The 23,339-nt window shown below is 41.9% G+C and overlaps 1 protein-coding gene across 3 annotated transcripts in view; it reads left to right on the top strand.

Annotated features, from left to right (window-relative positions):
* MMD (monocyte to macrophage differentiation associated) overlaps window positions 1–22,987 on the top strand; it is a 47,395-nt gene extending 24,408 nt beyond the window's left edge. Inside the window, exons 1-7 of one of the 3 annotated variants that reach the window (XM_064467322.1) lie at window positions 4,549–4,841; window positions 11,111–11,192; window positions 17,165–17,325; window positions 18,141–18,215; window positions 18,622–18,723; window positions 19,351–19,420; window positions 20,714–22,987. In XM_064467322.1, the coding sequence (XP_064323392.1) occupies window positions 4,813–4,841; window positions 11,111–11,192; window positions 17,165–17,325; window positions 18,141–18,215; window positions 18,622–18,723; window positions 19,351–19,420; window positions 20,714–20,914 (720 nt within the window). In that variant the 5' untranslated portion in view covers window positions 4,549–4,812 and the 3' untranslated portion in view covers window positions 20,915–22,987. Of the gene's footprint in view, window positions 1–4,548; window positions 4,842–11,110; window positions 11,193–17,164; window positions 17,326–18,140; window positions 18,216–18,621; window positions 18,724–19,350; window positions 19,421–20,713 lie in introns of those variants that run through there. The other 2 variants (XM_064467323.1, XM_064467321.1) reach the window with 2 other exon arrangements.
* The last annotated feature ends 352 nt before the right edge of the window (window positions 22,988–23,339 follow it).

The following is a 23,339-nucleotide window of genomic DNA, read 5'->3' as shown; positions in this document are numbered from 1 at the left end:
CACCACTGGCAACTCCAAAAAGTCCGTGCCTGGGAACATCAGCAATGTCTTGTCACCGATACATCCGTTTTGGCAACCGTGAAGCTGCTTATGAATGTTTGCTTCTCTGTTATCTGTTTAACAAATCAGGAGACCAGTTGTTGTGCAGGCTTATAATAAGAACTTGTCTGTGCCAAACGGCTAGAAGAAACTCAGCTTTTGTGTGAGGTGTTTAGTTTTATTTATATAACCTCCTGATAGAATTTCATTCACCACAGACATCGCATGTGGCACTTAAAATTTGATCTTGGGTGGGGAAAAGGAAGCTTTCAGCAAGTCCTGCCTACTCGTTTGATAGATTTGTTCCACCCAAGACATTTTTCAATGCAGTGAATACTGCCATTACTGTAACTACAGACCCCACTTTTCTGTCCCTATTTGCATAATCCTATAAAAGCATTTGATGTCTGATTCAGAAATTACATGTGTCTGTGTGTGTCAATATAATGCTCATAAATAGTCCAAGAGTAAAAACTCTTCCATCCCTAGACAAGCAGATAGCGCCCAGGAAGGACCAGCAGGAGATTCTGCACTGGTAAAATTTGACCTAGAAATAACAAGGGCAAACCAAACAGCTCAGGTACTCATTGACTTCATTACTAAGACTGTCAAGAATTGCAATTAGTAACAGATTTTCTATGCAACCCCCTTCTATTAGGTGTCGAATGGGCATCTATTAGGTATCAGACTGGGATTGCCTTGTTCCTTTTGGACAATCTATTTTATCAAATACCTCAGAGCTCTGATCAGAACTAAGGTCTCTTTGCCCAATGAAAAAAGAGTAGGTTAAATTTCTTATCAATAAGCCCTTGTTTAATATATTGCTCCTTCCTCCAAAAGCACTACAGCAGGGATGCATTCAGCAAAGTTAGTTCTTCCATCTTCCTGTAACCCTGACTCATCTATTAAAATATATTTCTGGCTGAACCCACTATGACATATTTGTAGTCTTGAGAACATTTTTTAATCAAATGGACATTGGGTATTTGAAGGGGTTTTTTTCTTTCATACTTTGTAAATAAGAGTAATCACACTAATAAGGTTTTTGCTTTGTTAATTTTCTATGCTTAATGCCCATTTTTATATTTAGACCTGATAGTTACTTGGCCCATAATAAGGGGTTTCTTTTGTTGTGATTTTTTAAAAGGCATTCTGATTCATTAGATCATAAAAAGCAATTACAGAGATGAGTTCAACAAGAGTCACTGGTACTAAAAACATATTGGTCAGGACCGCTCTAACCGTACGTATGCTGAGTAATTTAGTGGTGTCCTTAAGAGAGACAGACATTCAGTTCAAAATCTTCCAGTCTCATCGCTGCTGTCATGATGGTTGGTGGTCATCTCAACCTGGTTCCTCTTGTCAAGCTTCATGATTTGAATGTTATCATTTTCATTCAAAATACGTAAGTTTGAAACTGTGATTTTGGTTTTTTTTAACTGTATCTTGAATCTGTAAATCTTTGATGCTCCAGCAACAGGAACCAATTGTTTTAAAGATTTCACAATTTGTGAGATCTGTGACCTCAGAACAAACGTGGAAAAACAGGCTGTGAAACCTGTGAGGAGAAAAACTCTGCAACACATGCGCCAGTAGACTCTAGATCAAATGTTGAAGGCAGCAGGGAAGGAAATGAAATGAGAGTGGCTTGGGAAGAGGCAGAAGAAAGAGTCGAAGAGGAGCAGAGGGAGTGAGGAAAGAGGGAGACAAAATGCAGTGTCTCTGTGCGCACCTTTGAAGGTCTCGGCAGATTCATTTTACAGGAGTCAGTCCAGCTTTTCACCCGAACCACAAAGAAGCCGGCCTTCCAGTCACGGTGTCCATAATGCCACACGTTCCTGAACGTTTTTACGGCTGGAAAGAGTGAATTATTGGGGCAACCATAGAGGAATGCAAGGATGGGTGTGTGGTATCGAGCAGGAAGGCAGCTGTGCCACCACAAGTTCTACCTCACAAAAAAGCCGTGCTATCGGGACACTACCAAAGCTTCAAATGTTCAAATGCAGCTCTGTGTGTATCTGGGTTCTTCAGTGGTGTCCTCAAACTTTGCTCCTTTTAGATTAACAGATAACATAAGCAATATGAAATTTTATTAGCAGTGACATTGTAAAATTAGATGACACATCGTACCAACTTATTAACAGTGATACCTCACTGAGATTAATGGAAGTATTCGCGGGCAACTAGCTGGCTCTGCATTTCAGGAGCTCTCCTTTCCAGCAACAAGCTCTACCCTCCCCTTTGAGCAAAGCTGAGCAACCCAATATCCGCAGTGGTCTTCTGGCCCAGCCCCAGCCATCCTTACAGCAAGCTCCTGCTGGAGACCAAAATCTGCCATTTGTACCAGAAGAGCTTATTCTATCCTGAAACTAGAGAATCCGAGGGGCAAGCCCTGCCGTGGCAGTTTACAAAGCTGTTACCACCTGATTGTTTGCTCGCTCCTGACATGGAGGATGAGTTAGTAAAAGGGACTGAGAGCCATGAAAAGTCAGATTTAGCCTGACTGCCAGCCAAGTCATGACGCTCCTGCTCCCTTCTGCTGCCTGTGGTGGAGGTGGTTACCTGGCAGAGGCGGCACATTCGGCTGGGGAGGTGACTTACAAACCATGGCAGCAGCAGCCGGCAGATCCCATCTGTCTCTGTCCTACCATAAAAGATGATGCCAGATATAGTTTATTTGGTCTAAACTGGTGGTTTGCCTTGGTGTGCCTATACTAATTGCTTTTGCTGAGGGCTGGAACTCTTCAAAATCCTATTGTAAACAAAATCTTAGATTAGAAGACAGAAGCTTGAATTGAACAATATTCTCCCAATTCATGCCATGATTTGTACTACAGAAGGCAACACCACATTCATGTTACCGAAACATGCCTGACACTCTCTCTTCACTCAGGTAAAGTAACCCTTGCTTGGAAAAGTTTGGTTTAAGTAGCTAAGATTGTGGCTTACAGCTGAGGGAACTAGGAAGATAGCTAGCCAGGTTATCACAAACAGCCTAGTCACTGTAACCTTGATTTGGAGCAGAGTAAATTATTCTACGCACAGCTTTTTGCAACAGCAGAGCCACAGCTTTGCCAGAGGAGCGTTTAGCCACACTCTCCCATGCCACGCTGGGCAGACCCCCCTGCGTGGGTGGGTGAGGGCACCCCAGGGCCAGGGCCTGCGCCGCGGGTGTCATGCACCGTTCCCGGATTGTTGTCTGGAGCGAGATAGATTTTGTCTGTTAACGTGCTTCACTGACAAGATGCCAGGCAGTTAACTTATACCACAATTTTATTATATTTTCCACTGTCCTTAAGCAAGTTATTTTAACCTATGTAGTGAACCCAATACATACGACAGAAATTGGTAGAGCAAGATACGTGAAATTGGGGGAAGGGGAATATGACCTGTTCGGTGTTCCAGCAGTCCGTGGCAAGGTCAAAGGTGGTGGGGGTCTCAGGCCAGCTGAGAGGGAGCTCCCCTGAGTTACTCCCATGCTCTGATTTTATAGCTGGTGTGAAGCCCCCAGCCCCCACATATCTTTGTACCCAGAGTCTTAGCTGCCGCAGCACACCCTGCTACGACCCCTGGAGCTGAACAGGGGCTGTTTGGGTAGGTAAATGAGGAGCGAGGAGGGAGGAAGGCCTTATGGGTCAGCAAAAACGTTCATGTTTCTATAATTTAAAGGAGCCACACAACTAAACCCTCAAGCACGGGTTGTGCTTGTGATTAGTGTTTAGCTGGGAGTGGGTGACAGCTTCTTGATTTGGTTTAAATACATCTCCCAGAGTGTTCTGTTAGAAACTGTTTAGGCTCTTGATATAAGTTTAGGCCCAAGCAGCTGGTAAGCCGTGTGGGGAGTGGCAGAGGCATGGTATTGGAGTCTGCACAGCTGGGGCTGGGGGCTAAGCATGGGGCGACCAAGTTTTCACCTAGTTCTGCCCCTCACCTCAGCCTCATTGTGGCGATCCCCTCTTCATCAGACCCCCGACGTTAGTCTGGTCCCAGGGTGGGGACCCCACGGTGGGTCAGAGCCCAGCGCCATGGCCAGCCTACGCTCTATCCCTTGTGGGAGGGTTCCTTCAGCTTCTAGACTTTAAAAATGAGGCGTGTTGAAATCGCCAAGTCCTCACCCATCTGCTTATTTGGGTGAATGGGTTGAGACAATGGCAATTCAACCACTATCTCCTGGTCGCTCTGTGCTGTTAAATCGCGGCCGCCCCTCCCGGGGCTGCGGGGGATGAGCTGCAGCGCCGGCCCCCGGGGAACCCCCACCCCCCGACGCTGCTGCTGTTGTTGTTTTCCAGGCCGACCCTGCAAACCCGGCTCAGCCCGGGCCACCCTCGGCGCGACCCCGCGGCCAGGCCGCGGCTCCCGGCCCCCGCCCGCCGCTCCCCCGCCGAGCCCCATCTCCCGGGGGAGAGGCGGCCGCCGCGGCGGGCCTGCCCCCGCCCAGCTGGGGGTCCCCGCACCGGGCCGCCCTCCCGCCATTGCCGCGGCGCGGAGGGGGCGGGCCGCGGCGGGCCGGGCCGCCGTGGGCGGGCAGGGGCGGAGGGAAGCGCGGGCCGGGCGGGCTGAGAGGAGCCGAGAGGCCGGTTAAAGCGGCCGCCCGGAGCCGCCCGCCCGGCTCCCGCGCCACACCGACGGACGGCGCCGGCCGTCGCTGCGCGCCGCGGCGGCTCGCACGCCAATGAAGGCCCGGACTCCGGCCCTCGCCGCCTCAGGAGCCGCCCGCAGCCTCCCGTCCCGACCCCCCGCCCGCCGCCCGGCCGGGGCGGGCGGCCCGGACCCATGCGGCGGCTCCAGGAGAGGTTCAGGAGGTGAGATCGCTCCGCTGCCCTGGCGGGGACCCTCCGCCTCTCCCCCTGGCCGCCCTGAGGGACGGACGGGACGGGACCCCTCGGCCGCCCCCGCTCTTCTCTCCCGGCCGGCCGGCCACGCTGGGGCTGGGGGCCCCGGGGTCCTGTGAGGGCTGGGGTGGGGGGAGCCGAGATTCTCCGCGGCCCCGCTGCTGCCTGGGGCCGGGAGCCCGCGGCATCGCCGGTGCCGGACGCGGGGAGCAGCGCCGTCCCGCCGGGGTGGGTGTGTGTTGAAGGGGGGATGTCTGCATGTATCTTATTTTTATTTATTCCCTTTCTTTGAACGAGTGGAGGTTCACGCATGCGGCCGCGTGTCCCGGCCCCGGCCCCGGGAGGGGGCCCGACCTGTGGCTCCGGTGCCGTGCCGCTCGCTGCCCGCCGCGGGGCCGGGCCGGGTGAGGCTCCGGGCGGATTGAAGATGCTGCTGGTGTTCGCGGGGCGGTCGAGGCTCTCGGGTAAACATGCATGGGCTTTAGGTACCTAATGAATTTAGGTACCTAGTTGCTCGAAGCCCAGATGCAAGGCCATAACTGTTGAGTGACAGTCTGTCGCCTAGATAAGACCCGTTTCCACAGTGGCCTCCCTCAGCAAGTACACTGCTGCAGGGCTGCTCTGCTCTCCTTTCACCAACTTGCTTAAGAAACCAAAGCCTAAGTATTAAAAGGAAAATAAAATTGAAAGAGCCAAAAGAGAGGAAAACGTGAGTGTGGTCAGACCCGGTTTCTGTACTAGCCCACACCTAGGCTGTTAGGCTGACCGATGCCCTGCCCCTGCGCTCGGGCGGGCGGCAGCACCTGGTGTGACTTTTGCTCGCTGCCTGCTCTTTGCTTGAAATTTTGCCTTTTGCACTTGCCAGAAGGTTGAGGAGCCTTTTGGGAGGTCAGCGGGATGCACAGACTCTGCTTTCCGTGACCTAATCTATGTGTGATGCCGCAACTGTTAATGGATTCTCAGAGTATCGCAGATTTCATTTTTATCTTTAGTACCATGTGGTAAGTACCTGAACCTTTACACAGTGTGTGAATTCACTGATATTTCCAAATAAGTGGTGTGCTTCCGTACTGATCTGACTTATTTCTGTAACTCGTTGCTCAGCGGTAGTAAAGCTTATATGAACAGGTACAAACCACAACTAGCTCCCTTCTAATCCAGGAAGGAAGGTGCCTAGTCCGGGGGAATATGGCCCTATTTTTAACTGAATGGACTGAATTCATAAAGAGGAAATATCTGCCAATTTGGTCAAAGCAAGCAAGCTTCTTATAAACCAATTCATTTATCTTTAAAATCTTATGCGGTCATCATGAAAATGTAGTGCTGATCTATTTTGACCTGCTTGTGCTTTTTTTGGTTTTGTTTTTCCTTTCGAGAGCAAAGAGCCTAGATAACATAAAAATCGCTTCAGGATCTAAATGTGTAACCCCATTTAACGTATGCTACTGCTGGTTTTGTGGAGTTATCCCCACCTTGTTGCAGTTTCTCATATGCTGTTATTTGTGGCTTATTAGGTCTAAATGGCCTCTCCCGCTGCTGGAGAGCACAAGAAGAAAAAGATACAAAAAGGGGTGAGGTGCTTTTAAGCTGATAAAAGGAAGTATGAGGCCTTTTGAGCTTAATAAAGGAAATGTACTTCCTGAAAAGACTAAAAAAATCCAGATCTTTGAAGCTATTGTCAGCACTTGCTGTTTTTACTGACGTTTTACTTCATGCTTCAAATAATAATTCATTCAGAAGATTAGAATCAAGAATAAGGCAAGATTTGAAAGGTGCTTTTCTCTTCTGCAGTTTTGTTATATGCTTGCTGTGATGCCAGGCAAATGCCATCCAAATATTTGCAATAGATTTGGGATTTTTATCCCAAATTTTTTTGAGGATATCCCAATTCCCCCCATATTTATTTTTCTAGGTTGGGTTTGCGTGAGAAGAAAGAGCGCTAGGAACCTTCAGGTTTTCTTCCTCCTTTCTCTCCCAGATACTATGATCTCAATTCTGGAATCACTATGAGACATACAGCATCTGCTCCTTGGACATGAACAGAAACTTGAAACATGAGGGGTCTCTCACAAAGAATGGATTAACCCATATGTTTAACACTTTAAATATCTGAAGTGTTTGAAGATTAAAGTTCATGTAATGTAAAGGGCTATGAGTTTCTTCTCTCTTGGTTTAAATTGTCATATGTCTTTCCCAATATCCTTTTTCCACTTATGTTGGGAATATTTGCATGCTGTGAAACTATAAAGCTTGGACTTCCTTGGCCTCAAGTAGTTCTTGAGCTTTAAGAATGAGTTTAAATTGTGAAAATGAACTCGTAACTCAGTTCAGTGCAAAAGCGTTCTGTTCTCATGCCTGGCTGCAAGTAGTTATTAGTCTGTTAATCTCAGAAATTTTAAATTCTGATATTGAAGGAGTTAATATTTCATATTAGAGATCTTAAATGGAGAAGTACTTACGCGTTCTCATGAGATAGTGCTGCGTACCCCCTGCTTAAATGACTCTGGTTTCACTAGAGTTCCTATTAAAGAGTACATTATAGGTTTGTTAGAGAATCAAAAGGCTTCACTTAAAGATGTTTCCTGTAAACTGCAGTCCTGTTCAGTGAGGCCTTATGAGACTGTCCTGCATTTGATAATAATCTTAATGGTTGTGTTAGAGAGAGCTCTATCTTGTAGAGAGTTGTAGGAGTAAACAGCATCTGTATGCTATATATCAAGTTTCCACTTCTAGGAAGGTGAGGTTGTATTCCTCGCATTTATCTTTTTCAGAAGAGGCAAACTTGACCTGTAGATAGGAGGAAAAACAATGTCCCTGTGTTGCAGTGTTCATGTGGCAGAAGACAAAAAGCATCCGTTGTTGGAGATGATGTGGGCTTTATTTATTTATTTATCTTTAAGAAAGAACAGAACAGTTTTTGCCTCCGGACTGTGAGTAAGCCTGCAGCCGAATTATTCTGCCTTTATATTACGATGTCATTCATATGTATAACTACAGGAGGGTATGACTTTTTTTAACATCATGGGTCAAAATAATTTTTCCTGGTTATGATGAGTATTTCGGTGTAGTATCCGTGAGCAACTATTTTCAAGCTTCAGGTCTGTTTCTTAAGGTGTTAAACACAAATTGTCAAACTGGAAATGAAATTAACTCAAGAGAAGCATTGGCTGGAATTTTCGCCCTATTCAGCCACTTTTTAAATGACCCTTCCTCTAAAGTTGTTCCTGATAACGCTTATAAATAGCATTGTAAAAAGGCATAGGGAGAGAACTGAAGCTTTGCTTTACTGGAAATGCTGTCTGTGGGTAGTGTGACCTGAGCAAACATGCTCCAGCATTTGCTGTCTGGGCCTTACAGCCGTTGCAGTCGATACCTTGCAGAAAGAAGAGGTACAGGCATGTCAAATGTACAGCAAAATTAGATACTGGGGTGTTTTGAGATCCTTTTCTTTAAGGCACAGGTAAAGTCTAACTCTTCCTCTCCTGCTAAAACACACGAGTGGTGGTGGTGTTAGTAGTATAACCACATAGGTGAAGGGGACGAGTGAAGTGTTGCTAACGGCGGGGTTCTGCTCAAACTCTCTCTGGTGGAAGAAAAGCGAGTTTCAGCTGTTGTGGGAGTCCAGTGAAGCTTTCTGTTCAATAGCCGTGCTACTAACCATGTCTGTTGTTGTTTTAAATGAAATAATTGGAGTTGAAGTCTTTTTTTTTTAAGAAAATGATTGCAGTGTTTTGTAAGTGTGAAGTTTTCTGAAGCCTGATGCTTGTCTGTTTCCCCAGCCTAAAGTTGCCTCAGATAAACAAATCATGTTTCATTCCTGTGCTGGCTCAAACAAGGTGGGGAAAAACCCCCCAATCCTTTGTGCAGATAACAGAGAAGGGATAGTTTTGGTAATATCTTTGTGTTCTGTTTTACTACTAATAACACTGTCTTTAAATTAGTTAGAATAGTGCTGTGAGGTCCTAATAATAAATGGTCTTTTCTGAAGTGTTTGTTATAATTCTTTCTGAAATCTGACATTAATCCAGGCTCTGTTGCGACTGCTTTAGAAAGATCCACTATCGTTTCTACTAAATAAATATAAATGAAAAGGGGAAAAAAAATTATCCTCTTATAGATAATAGAAGGTCCCATTAGCAGCCTACCCTCAATTATTTATAGATTTTTAGATGACGATAATATATAGATTTTTGGAACAACAGAAATTATAAAGCTAGTACCGAGGATGAGCTTATTCTTTAATAGTTGGGGTTTTTTTGTTCGGGGCGGGGGGAGGTTGGTGGGTTGGGTTGGTTTGGTTTGGTTTTTTTGTCCTCCTGCTTCTTGTGAGAATGCCAAGGTACCACCATGGCCTTTGGAGAAACGTAATAGTATTCCAGATGTAACCAGTGAAAGGTTTCCCATGACTTTGAATTTATGGAGTTGGGCAAGGGCAGTCTAATCCCGGCCACTCAACTGAGCCAACAGATGCTTTTATTTTTAAATGTTTTCCTAACTTGGAAGCAGAACCGAGTAAACTGAATGTTCCATCTGTAGAGGTTGCCGAAATGGCCTTCAGCAGCTGTTGAAGACCTGTACGCAATGGGCAATAAAATCATTTCCCAAATGTTCTGCGAGCCTGTGTATATGACTACAATGTCATTATCCTCTTGGAGGTGAGAGCAAGGTGTCATTTGTCACTGACAAAATAATTGCCATTGTTTAATAGTTTATTAACTCCCATGGAATTATCCATTTGCTAACAACCATTTATCCTCAGCATCTGTGAATGAAATTCACGTTTTTCTTATCCTTTGTATTGGTAACAGTTGAAACTGTTCTTTGAAATTGCGACAATTTGGAGAGAGATCATGACACCGTGTTATTTAATCAATGCTGTTAAATTTTCATATATGGGTTTAGAAAAAAAATGGTTTACAAATCACTTAAATCAGTCAAGAAAACCAAGTGGTTTGTATCTCAGAAGTCTGGAGCTGCTTGTTCCAACTATAAGGTTCCAGTCGGGCTTTTTTCGTTGGTTATTTGTTTTTCCCTGGTCTGAGATCGGCCAGTATTTTATGGATGTCATAAAAATAGGACTGGTTTTGACTTCAACCAGGAGGGACATGGGGGAGGACCAAAGTTTGTCTAACAAGCTCTTTATATAAATCTAGCTAACAAAGCTGCTCTCAGTTCTGAGCATACAGGCATGTTCTGTATTTGTTGTGAAGCTGTTCCTGGCTTGTTGGATACCTGACTAATTGTCAATGCATAGTTTTATAATAGTCTGGAGTAAACTGGAATTCATTAGTGAAAGAGAACCACTTTTGTGTGATATTAGGCTGTGCTGGGATGACATACGCGGTACTGTGGCAGGAGTAGTTAGTAACTTTGACTGTCTGGCTGCATATAAATGTGTGCTGTCTTTTAGAGGTTTTTATACACAGATTTAAATTGTGTAGTTTCACAGAAGCAGCTCAAGTGTTTGCGTTTTTTTAGTGTAGTTAAAAGCAACATTTGTATTGGCAAGTTCTTCCAGAGCTTTCTCAAGCTTCATCATGTTTCATTTGGCTTGCAAAGGCTGTTTGGGGTGATTGTTTGTTTGTTAGGTAATATTTGAAAATTCTTAGAGAAAAAGGTGGAATCTCTATGGTAAGGACCTTGAAATTTTTTATCTTCAGAGTTAGCCATTAGAGTCTCTTTTCATCCCTGTGTAACTTGGATCTTAGTTACAGACAGAAGATAGGAGTAGCCTCAAATCAAGCCATCTAATGCTCCAAACGCAAATATTGCTTGCTATAGGAATTGAAAAGTCAGTGTTCAGGTTGGTTTATTCCGAGGTGTTATAGAACTGGAATATCGCTATAGTTTCAAGAACTCCTTAAAAGAAGAGTAACCCTTGGCAGTTATGAAGAAGTCCGTATTTCAAGAGCAATTTGAGTCCATTTAAATGGAATTTAAATTGGAAATATTTCATTCTTCATCCAACCAAGCTGTCAGAAAAGAGGGAGTCTGACTTCTGTATGCAAAGTCTTGATTAAAGATAACCGTCCACCACATCAGGCAGTCACAGAAATTGATTTAACATATGTTTCTGTTAAGAGAACTTTTCTGGGAGAACTTACAATTTAAATAACAGTTGCTTCTAACATGTCTGTACTTACAATTTTTAATGCTGCTAGGTTGGAGGGATTCCTTCATGACGCTCCAAAGAAATTTTTTATTAACTCTCCTAAAAATACCTCTTAATTTTTCCACAGGTTCATGAACCACCCAGCTCCAGCAAACAGCCGCTACAAACCCACTTGCTATGAACATGCTGCTAACTGTTACACACATGCAGTAAGTACATTTCCTTTGGATTTTTTTTTTAAACCAGATGTTTCAGTAAATTTTTGTGGGTTTGGATGGCTAAATGCTTACCTTTGCCCGAGTGTATTCATATTTACAGCCTCTTTGATTTTGTTATATAAGCTTCAGCTATAGCAGTCCAGAAAATGTAATGTTAGTTAGATGGCTGGTAATCACTGGTCCCTGATCTGAATCTCTAGGAGCTCCAGATGCTTCGTAAGATTCCTTTTCACCAAAGGAAGTTACATGTCTTTATATGCTTTTCCTCTGTCCCAGTCAGGATGACTGTGGTAAAGTGAATATAGTTCTATACTAGTCTTGCAAGGCAGATTTCAGAATGCTGTGCTCACATGGTGTCATGCTGGATACTGCATACTGGAAGTATACAAAAGACTTATTCACGTTGGAAGCGGAATACTGTGGGTATTAGCCAGAAGAGCTAGAATGGCTTAGTTCTGATACTTCGTATCTGTGAATTGATTTGTCAAGAAATCTCCTATTTTGAAAGAGGCGCTAATAATGCTGACAGCCCTACTAGAAATCCTAGTCTGTCCTTATTTTCATAATATATGGACCCATACTAGATTTGAATATATGGTATACACAAAATAATGAAAGCAGTCTGTCGTCTGTGCTCCCCCCCCCTTTTTTTTTTTTTTTAAGTACTTGGGAAGTTTAATTTGCTGTCTGGCATTTCGAAAAGGACTTTAAAATGTGTGTGCTTGTTTTTAAAGATAGCATTTGCCCTTTTATAAAAGCAGCTTGTGCTTCTCCTCAACCCCTTGTTTAACTCCAAACATCTGAAGTATGTTTGACTTTGTCCTTAGGCTCTTATCTCCAGTGTGTCTGAGTGAGCTACAGTTACGAATGTTCAAGGTAGTGCATGGGACTCTTCAGCTCTAGAAAGAGCTCTGTTCTTCACGATCTGTGTGTGTTTTATAAATGACCAGCATGCAGCTCTGTGTTGCTGGTGAAAACAATCATCTTGGTTTACATATAGAAAAGCTAACTGAAACTTATGTGTTTTTAAGCCAAGGGTCTCATGTACAGCATTATGTAAATATATGCTTATTTCTCTAGAGAATGAAGCAACATTCTGTTAGTTAGCACAAATATGTAGTTTATCTTATAATCCTTGTACAAATCTTGTTTACTCTGGCCAAAAAGTTAGATTTCAAAATATCTGGCAGAAGTTGCTGTACTCCTTGCAATTCTAGTTGAAAAACAGGCATGTCTTATTCCTGCCTGTTAGCAGTAGGTTACAGCCAAGATGTCATATCAGTATTTTCTGGTATGCTAGTTTCTGGTCAAGCTGTCGAATTACTTTTTGAAGAGTCAAGCTACATGCTAAACCTACCATGAACTGCTAACAGCTTGGGGATATGCAATGTTAACGTACCCCTTGCCAAAAAAATGAAGTGTAGTGTAAAAGGGGGATTATTACTCTAAATAAAATTGTATGCAGTAAATAACTTTTAATTGAAATTTAAAGCCTTGAAACAGGAATCTAATCTGGGAAAGCACAATGAATTATACAGAACAAGCTGGGGGGGATGCTTGCTTCTCCTCTGTGTTACGGCCTGTTTCACTAAATGTTAGATGGCCAAGTGCTTTGCCACTAGATTACAGGCTGAGTTTGCAGTTAGATGTTGATGTAATTTCTACAAAACAGAGTTTAGCAATGTTTCTCCATATATTTTTTTTCCAAAGCTTTCATAATTCAGAAAGTAGTCAACTTCTATCCCATCTGGTTTTTTGACTTAAAAAGACACAGTAGTCAGTTTAGGCTTCAGCTGCTTCAAAAAAAAACCCCAAAACAATTAATAAATGGGCATACGGAATCCCATGCATAGCTTTTTGCTACAATACTTAAAAGCTAACTTTGTGTAGCATAGTAAGGTATCTTCAAATTTCTAACTAGTAAGGCTCTTTAAAATGTCTTGATTTTTTTTTTTTAGCTTTAAATGAAGCACTGACTTGTCTTTAGACAGTAGGAGACAGGAAGGGCAGCTAAGCAGTTGAATATAGAGACAGAAAAGACTGCTCTGTGGTTAGAAGAACAGGAAGGAAACAGTGTATGAGAGAAGTAGGAGTCGTAAGAATTTGAGTTATAAGGTAAGTGAAATCTAAAGGGGGGAAATGGCTCTTTCATCATGAAGCTTTCTAGTGTACATAAGGTTTATCAGACAAAAGACATGCTCTGTTATATTAAAACCTCAGAATTTAGGCATGGCTTGCTTTGCACTGCTCTAAAAGTTTTTTTCCCAACTGCCTTAAAAGGAGGAACTATTATTAAGTTAATAGTCTCTCTATTCCAGTCTTGGGTTGTGCAGTGCATGGAAAAAAGTATAAATATTTCAAAAGTGAGGCTGGGAGCATTTGCCAGGCCATTTGAGCATAGAGGAAGGGGTCATCAAAATTTCAGAAGGGCTCTTATGATGAAAATGTTTCCATTCTAGCTGACTGATACTAGCAGTTTCTCTGCTCTCTGTGTATCGCACAACTCAAGTTGCCAGTATGCTTCCCACTCCACCATGCCTTATTTGAGAAAATTGATGAGTGGGGAGATGCAGTACTTGGCTTCAGGGCTGTACTGCTGGAGCTGGCCAGGCAGCTTGAGATGGATGGATGCAGTCCTTTGTCGTTCCCTCTTAAGCGTCACGTGTGAATTTGGCTGCTTTGTTGGTCTTTCCATTGCCTTCCTTTCCAAAGGGGAAGTGCAGGGACCATCTTTATGCTGTTAGTGTTCCCTCACAATGAAAGACACATGAGATCGCAACAATAACACCATGGCTTGTGCATCAGAGGTCATTGTTGCTGACTACATGACGTGCATAGCCTTGTGTGCAAAGAAGATAACTTAATTTGGCATGAATGTTAAAAGCAGAGTTTTAAGCAGATTTTTTTAAACCTCTTTATGGGAGAGATTGTCTTCAGAAAGAAGCAGCCCCAAATAGATGGAAGGTACCAGATACTTTTCTATAAGTTAGTAACCAGAGAGTTTAATTTCCCTGAAGTATGCCTGATCAGGTTTACAGCTTACTGTTTCAGCATCTTTCTTTGTGCTTACGGCTTTTTGCAGTGGCTGCTGTTTGTGACAGTAGGGGTTGTGGTAGTTGGTTTCCCAAAATACATCACATGGGGCTTGTGCCCAAGTCTCTGCTTAAAGATTCCTGCCTCTAGCTATAAATAATTTTAATCCTTTGTCTTCCTTCTTATTGTAAAGGGGTTTATAACTTCATGTTCTCATTTTGTTCTGGCATTTCTCTAGAAAACTTGGTGAAACTGTTGCCTGCTCTCTTGTTCTGTAAATCTCTCCACCATCCCCATTTCCTATTTAGCAAGTGTTAATGAAGGTGCTAAAATTAGTAAATCATCATGTTCTGGCTTTGTCCACAGAACATTAAGTTGGTGGGTTTGACGATATTCGTTTGGAAGACTTGCACTTCATGATGAAATAGGCAAAGTTTTTTGTGACTTCTAGCTAGTTTTATTACTAGGAATGTTGGCAACTTAGAAATGCTGTGTCATTGCTGGAAAATGACCCAGCACAATCACACTCATTGTATTAGTTCTGATTCTTTGGCTACTTTTTTGGTAAATAACCCTCCTTTTAAAGGACTCATTGATTGCTTCTCCATTCTGAAGATTAAAAAGCCATTCTTACGCTAGAGATTTTTTTTCAAATGAACATGGGAAAATCCATCTTGGTTTGTTGACTGGAGAGTTATATTTACTTTTTAAGATGGATGTTAGGTATAAAGAAGTCCATTGTATCATATGTTTTCTTGTATGGCATTAGTATCTAAAGAACTTTTATCCGGTTGGCTGGAACAGCAGGGTATCACTTCTGATTTTTAATTTAGCTATTTTTGGTCAGAAAAAGAGTAATAAAACATCTTTTGTTTAGTCTATCTGTTCCCATGGTGTGTATCAGTCACAGAGGGAAAGTGTTTCCAAATAGAATACTTAGAAAAAACAATAAATCCTTCTCATGCTAGTATAGTGCTGTTCCCTGTGAGAAGTAGAATGGTTCTTCAGAGCCAGGACAAGCAGAAAAGAGATTAATGCAGCGCTTCATCCATGTACTCATTTGTAGCTGTATTCTTCATTCTGAAGGTGCAAAGAGCGTACATAATCTCTCTGAAACCTTTTAGTTCTCTGTCAAATATAGTCAAAACTGAAATTTGCACCCAAAATTGGGAAGGAAACCGATGAACGTGGATACAGCATGACTGCACAGCTTAAAGAATCACGGCTAAAAAGCTATTTCTGGAGCTTAGCATCTTCCTGTCTCCAGCAAAAGCTAAATGAAACAACTGCCACATCTCATCAGTTCCTTGCTATCTCAAGGGCTTCAGCCGCACATTAAACTGTATGCCATATGTGGAAAACAGGAGGGACTAATCTCCTGAGGAGTGAAACACTTTAACCTTTCTTGAATTTGGGGGCTGTCCAGGATATGTATATGGAAATTTATGGTCTGTGATAAATGAGAAGCCAGACTGGCAGACTATTTTTGGCCTTAAAGTACATGAGGTCAACTTCCACAGCCTCATTACAAAACTTGGAAAGTGTTTTCACCTCTGGTCCAAATGCCATTGATACAGGAATGTCGTACTTTTCATTTCCCTGGCTCTACAGCTTGTGGCGTAAATGTACTAAATTTTGCAAAAAGGAAGAAAATATAATAGTAATGAAGCTACAGTTGATGTACGTCAAAAGCCAGAAGCAAAAGCTGCTTTTGTTTGTTTTAACTCTCTGGGTTAACCAACTGCTTCTCAGATTCATTCGGTATACTTTGCATCTTCTGCACTGTAGCTGTGATCAGAGCCTCGATTTCTTCTAGTCTGTAAGCAGATGAAGGACAAAGGCAGTGCAGGCTAGACCAGATCTTTGCACTCTAAGCTATCAAACCTGTAAGGCAAAACAGAGATGCCAGATTTGTTTAAACATTACTGGTTCCTGGCTTTATTGTTTAGCATGTGAGACTTGGGTTAAACTGCAAAGAGTTTAACCTAAGAAGGTTATTTACAATTCAAGTGAACGAATTAACATCTTAAGGCACACTGGGCTGGAAGGGAACTTGTGCAGAGTTTTTGACTTAGAAGCCTGACAAAGATAGGACTTCACAGTGGAAGGGGAGAAATGTCTGAGCCAGCAGGTTCTTTTCTTTAACTACTTGTTGGACATCCCTTCCCCCACGCCCCACCCCCAATTTATTTGTTTGTTTTTTCCTGAGTGAGCAAAGGTACATGATGTAATTTATTCTGGGAAGGAGTGTAGTTTTAAATGCATATGAAGCCTGGAGCCCACTTCTTAGATACTTCAAGTGAGCATGCTAATTCTATCATGATGTTCTAACAGTGGTTGTTTTGGAAGATCTGAATTAAAGCTGTTTGAGAGGGAAGTGGTAAGGAAAACAGAATTGGATACGCTGCATTAAAAGAACATCGTCTTTGTGCATTAAGAATCTATTCATAAAAGAAGTTTGCCGCTAATTTATTTATAATATCTAAAATCCAAGTTCTGCAAAGCCCTTAATTCTCTTGTCTTCTACTTAACTGCATACTTCTAAATGCTTTATCTTTTCATTTGGTATTTAAGTTTATTTTTGTCTGTCCTGTGCTCTGCCTCTATGCACAAGAGGTGGTTTAGATCCATGCCTACAGAAAGATCAAAACTTTCTTAAAACACAAGTGAAAATAAAAACACTGCTAAGACTTCTCAAATTCTTTTGTTACTGGAATACCACGTGAGGAGAAGCTTACCACAAACGGGCGTAAGCTGTCTGAGACTTTGTCAAAGGCTTAACACGTGTGTCAACACACACCTAAATGAAAAACTTCCTCCTGTTAGGAGCACGGCATCCGATGTCGTACATACGGTCTCTGTTGCTGTGCTGTGGGTGCTACTATGTTGGCTGCTGGTCAAGACTTAACAATGGCCTTTTGTTTTCTTAGTTCCTCATTGTTCCTGCGATTGTGGGTAGTGCCCTTCTCCACCGGCTTTCGGATGATCGATGGGAAAAGATAACAGCGTGGATGTATGGCATAGGGCTCTGTGCGCTCTTCATTGTCTCCACAGTATTTCATATCGTTTCTTGGAAAAAGAGCCACTTAAGGTATCGCTGTAAGATGTATGTTTTATTTTCAGGTTCTGTGATGTTTTTCCATTGTGTTTCCCAGTCAAAAACATGATTTTACATAAGTCTGGAGTGGTACCTTGTACTGAAACATTAAAAAACACCCTTGATTCTGTTGGAAGAAATAGGGAGCCAAGCTCATATACAAACAAACTTTAATGCCTGCTGCTTTTTCACAAGGAAAATAATGTGTTGTTCTATGCCCTAGTGCTCTTAATCCAGAAATTGGATGGGGAAAACCTAACCTAAGTGCATGTATGATGGATATAATCCCATTGCAGAAATGAGAACACTGGGACTATGGCATGCTCAAACACTTTGAGGAATGCAGAGCTTGCCAAGAGAATTCTAGTACAATGCACAGTTAACAAGCAGAAAGCCTCCTTGGAGGCAAGGCAGCAATAGCAAAGCTAAGATGTGAATTTTTTTTTTTGGTTGGGTTTTTTCCCCCCCATTGATTCCTATATAATTCTGAGCCATAAATTGGATTTAACCAGTAGTCACTAAATAGTAACGGTTTCTGGATTAGACAGAGTTGCTGTGACAGCTTTCTGCCTCTGTGCCAGAGAGCAGGATGCGTGATGGTGTGGAGATGGGGAGAGGAATGGAGGAGGGCTCGTCTCGTTTATGGCCTCCTGAAGTTGAAGTCAGCTGAACAGTTGTCCAGATGGTTTTAAGAGGTTATACAGCTGATGGTATTTTCCCCACAGTAATCCCAAAGTGTGTGAGGAATCTGAGACAATACAAAAGTCTTTCCAAAATCTCTCTTGGTGACCTATTCTCTCTCTTACTAGGACAATGGAACATTGCTTTCACATGTGTGACAGAATGATGATCTATGTCTTTATTGCAGCATCATATGCACCATGGTAAGAAATATGACACCCACCTCCAGAATTCAAGCTTTTTCCATTACAAAGAGTTTATCATTGTGGCTTTCCAAAATCTATAGTTATCTTCTTAGATGCAGTTGACCATATTCTGCATTGTGAAATGCAACATAATGTGATCTGAGATTTGCTGAACAGAAACTAATATAGGAAAACAGCAGAAAATAATTTATTTATATGCCACAAGCCCCAGTTTATGCTTCCCTCACATCAATGCAAGCATACCTTCTGCGTCTCTGTGTATAGAATGTCCCAGTGTCTTTCCCACATCGTGCCTAAATTATAGCTTTGAATAGTTATTTATTTTTATCAAGCCTTACTACTCCTGTGTCAGTATGGTCCATTCATTCATCACTTTTGTCTCTTGAAATCTCTGTACCTCCAGGTTAAATCTGCGTGAGCTTGGACCTCTAGCATCTCACATGCGTTGGTTTATCTGGCTGATGGCTGCTGGAGGAACTATTTATGTATTTCTCTACCATGAGAAGTAAGAATTATTATTTGCATTTAACTTTGAAACAAAATTAAAAGGTGGTGGCTTTCTTGTTTTCTGAGTGTTCCTATCCAGACTTTCACACATTGAAATGAGGGATTTGATACGTGGAAACATGTGATGAGTGATGCGAACTTAAAGCTTGTCAGAAGACAATTGTATTCACCCTGTTATGACATGTCTTAGGCTATATTGTTGTCTTCTTTTAAAGGGGTCAGAGGGAAGTTATCCACTTTTAAAAACTAACTTTTGCTACAAGAAAGCAGTTGATAGTGGGTGGGGTAAAAAAACAGTTGAAATGGCTTTCTTATGCGCCTAATTTACAGAGCATTGTGTATAGATTATATTGCAATATTATATTGTCTACTGGTGCATACTGGCTCCTGCTACCTTCTTGTTTTTCTTTTGAGATGTGAGTCCTTGAGTTCCAGATCTGAACTGTTGAGCCTGCTTTCGTTACTTACTCTCAGGGAGCAAGACCCAACTTTTTTGTTTTGGAGATGAGCTACTGAAGTTCTTGTCAAATAAGAAAATATAAGTTGTCTTAATGTTTTATTCTCACTAGTACTTAATGCAAATGAATGCTCAGCTCCTTAAATGACTCAAATCATTCCTTTTTAGGTATAAGATCGTTGAACTCTTTTTCTATTTAGCGATGGGATTTTCTCCTGCTCTGGTAGTGACATCCATGGTAAGGAATGTGACTCTTAACGTTGCAAACACACACTTTCCTTTTATAACTAGCTTAAGTTCCAGGACAGCTCTTTCTTCTCCGAAGATGTTAATTTTAGTCCACTATAATTGTAAGTGTTCTCTACAGAAGAACCAAATTTAGTCAGTTATATTTTGGATATAGTTTTACATCCAGTGAAATGCCACCTTATTCGATGTATCTGGGCTACAGGGTTGAAATGGAAAGAGCTTAGGTTCTGAACGTCACTTCTGAAAGGATATTGGGTGTAACAATTCAATTACTTCCATTTTAGTAAAAATGATAAAGATGTGAAGTACCTTAGCCTGTCAAAGAATGTTTCTGGATTTTACTATTTCTGAACTTACTTATTGCCCACTTACTGCTTACAAATTGGGAAAGAAGCTTATTCTTTAGGAAAGTGGAATGGACTTCTGATAACTTGCTGTCCTTTTTTTTGGTCTATGTAAGAGCTCTCTGGAAAATCTAATCAATTGATTCTGTGGTCTGGACCAAGATGGGGGAAGCAAATTGATTCTTGCTCCTTTCAGAATTACTTAGGGGCAACAAAGCTAGAATATTTTGTCTCTTATTGAAGGCTTCTTTTTATCAGTGAAGCAGGGAAAAGTTGAAAAGTTGAGGTTGTTGACCTGTATCAAACTGATGCACCGTATCTGGGATCCTTGATCTCTCAGCAGGTGACGCCTTTTTGGTTTTTTGCAAAAGGTTTCTTGGTGCATCTGTAAGCCATACTACTGTCTTGTCCACCTCAAAACTTTGTTATTTATTTAGCTACACATTTTAAGTACTTTGAATAACCCTCTCTGCTGCTAATATAAATCTGACATCTCTACAAGGTAATGCCCGTTACTGTACTTAACTATTCCACATGAATGCTGTGCTGTACCAGAACTTTTCTGGATGCTTCAGCCAACTAGCAGGAGTTGCGTTAAACTCACGCTCACACACAGTAACGGGGTTTTCTTTTTCTCCATGTTTGTCTGCTCTGCTAATGAGCATGAAGAAAAACATCAGACTTGCCTTAATTTTTGAGTTATCCTGCTCTTACTTTTATAGTGCTATTGAGACATATATAAACACATTACATCTTACAAAGTGTAATCCAAATTCTTATATACTGGGTTTCTCACTTCTCCATCTCTCCTGTCCGAGATGTTCTGAGCTATGACGGCCAGCGTTTGGGGGGTGAGGGGGGAGAGGTGGCACTTTGTGCCTAAAATGCCCTCTCCCTCCTTTACACCCCACCCCTAATCTTTCCTTGTTAATTGACAGAGCAACACCGATGGACTTCAGGAGGTTGCCTGGGGAGGCTTGATATATTGTCTGGGCGTGGTGTTCTTCAAGAGCGATGGAGTCATTCCGTTCGCCCATGCCATCTGGCACGTATTTGTGGCCACAGCAGCTGCTGTTCATTACTATGCCATTTGGAAGTACCTTTACAGAAGTCCTGCAGACATAATTCGTCACTTATGAGATATATATATATGTGTGTGTGTATATATATCTAGATAAAAAATAATCTGCACGTGGCCTCTGTAACAGTATTATTTGACTTAAGGAATTTGGGGAAATCGGAAAATTGCACAGAAAAACTGCACTGACTTTGGTAGTTCTCTGAACACAATTACTGTGAACGGATGTTGTGTGTGTCCTGCAATTGCCCATCATATGGCAAGTGCTGTAAATAACCAAGATACTGTACTGCAGTACTAAGAGTCCATTCCATGTTAGTAGAACTGGCTACCTGATGTTTACAAAGAAATTTTGTATTCTAGGTTAATTTTACGATTTTTAACTACGTGAATTTTTCTAAATTAGTGATTCAAACAGTGAAGTCAGTGCAATAGCGAAAATGTAACTCTTGATTTGAAATAGGTTTCTACCACCTTTCCGCTAGTCATTTATTAAATGTGAATCGCAGACAAATAATCTACTTTTACCACCCATTATCTTGATACGATGCGACTTTTATAGAAACTTTTTGTGTTTTTTGTAAACTTTAAAAGTACATTTATTGAACTGAAAACACACAACTGTCATCTATGCAGTTACTCATGTTGCAAAATCTTGCAAGGAATAGTTACATTCCACACACTGTACTGACAAGCAAACATTGTACCTCTCCCAAAGGTTGGATTACAGGTGTAATTGTAATAACCACTTTTATGAACTAACAATTTAAATGTGATTCTGCTGAGTTTTAACATGATACTGTTCTGCTCATCTACAATACCACTTAAACAGCACCTTAACTGGGCTTTATCCGAGATGGAAACGAAGCGCTTTAAAAGAAACGGTTAGCAGGAGTTTCTCGTGGAGGCTTCCCGGTTCTGCCCCGTGCTGCCCGGCCAGGCAGCAGTTTGGAGGCAAGCTGACTTGCAGAGGCTGGCAGGCGGGCAGCTAATATTGCCCTGTCCAAACCCGAGAGTCAGTCATTTCTCCAGAATACAGATACGTGTATTGGTGCTGTAATATTAAGGCTTGGATTTTCAAAGGGATTTAAATTTCGTTCGGGTCGTTCTGTTGGGAAGCGCTGGTCAGAGCAGCAGGCGCAGCGCGATGGCTGAGCGCTTCGAGTTCACGGTTACTGGTTCTTCACAAGCACAGCCTTTCAGGGAGAAGAGCTTGAAGAACTTGATGCAGTGTCAGTTGTCGTTCTGGGACTTAACGCGGAGTAAAACTGGTCTTTAATTGTATCGCTGTCTTTCTGTACAGGAAAACCAAATGTGGTAGCAAGTCGTGATTGTAGAACACGTGCATTTAATGACCAGATGTAGAAGAGTCATTTTAATACTGTTTGTCCAATAATTGTATCCTGTCCCACTATATAATGAATGTCTTATATTAAGATTGACTTTATCCTTTTTCTAATTTACTCAGTTTTTCATGTCAGTATTTAAAAACAAAACTAAAACGTGTTGCCTTTTTCAGATTTTGTTCTGGATATTGCCTGTCTGCAGACAACTAGTAGCAAGATAGGGAAGTTTTTCAAGGTACCATTTAATATTGCACCTAGATTTGCCAGTGGGTTGCATATTTTAGAATATACACATTTGTATACGGAATTTACAAGAGGGACAAACTTTAAATTCAAGGCATTGAAGAAGAATTGCTGTACGGTGTTGGCAGGCGACCGGAGAAACAGCACCGCTACAGCCGAGCTGTGAACTGCCCCGGGAGAGCGCAAACGGAACAACTGGGCGGGTGATGCCCGCTACAGCAGTCTCGCACATCTGGATGCCTCCATTTTTTTAACATTGTGTCTGTTTTAATATTTTCCACTTTTTGTGAATTCATTTATTTTGTTTAAACGCAGTACTGTTAAAACCACTAAAATACACGTAACTGTTTTCTGTAGTCGAAAGTGAAACTATTGCTTGAATATGTTTTAATTTTAAGTTAACTTTTCATGGCATTGCTTTTTGGAGTGTTTGAAATGGTTTTTAAAAACTTCAATTCATCTGAAATATTTTGAATTACTGTATTCTAGTCAATATGATATTGAATGTACTAGACTAACAATAAACATTTTGTGCAATTTGGAAATGGTTGTGTTCTTGGCGGCTGGGGTATCTTTCCCCTCCAACCCTTATGCAGAAAAGCAAGGGACTAACACCGTGTTGCCACTCCTGGCACAAGAGGTCCAGGGTTGAACCTAGTGACCCTCATGCTTGCTCGGCCAACTCATGAAATAAAAACAGTAGGGAAGATTGCAATCCAAATTACTCAATTTGTGGTATGGAAAAAAGTACATTTATGTGTAAATTTTGGTCAATATTGGGAACTTGCTGCTTTCCCTTTTGCTGTTCCGCATCAATTTTCTTATACCATTATATACTGGGTTCTGTTTTTTCAATTAGATAGCATTGGAAACCATCGTTTTGCTCCTATCCCTATA

Source organism: Phalacrocorax carbo, chromosome 16, assembly GCF_963921805.1.
Source record: "Phalacrocorax carbo chromosome 16, bPhaCar2.1, whole genome shotgun sequence".
NCBI classification, from domain to species: domain Eukaryota; kingdom Metazoa; phylum Chordata; class Aves; order Suliformes; family Phalacrocoracidae; genus Phalacrocorax; species Phalacrocorax carbo.
This window is presented reverse-complemented; position numbering and strand designations above follow the sequence as displayed.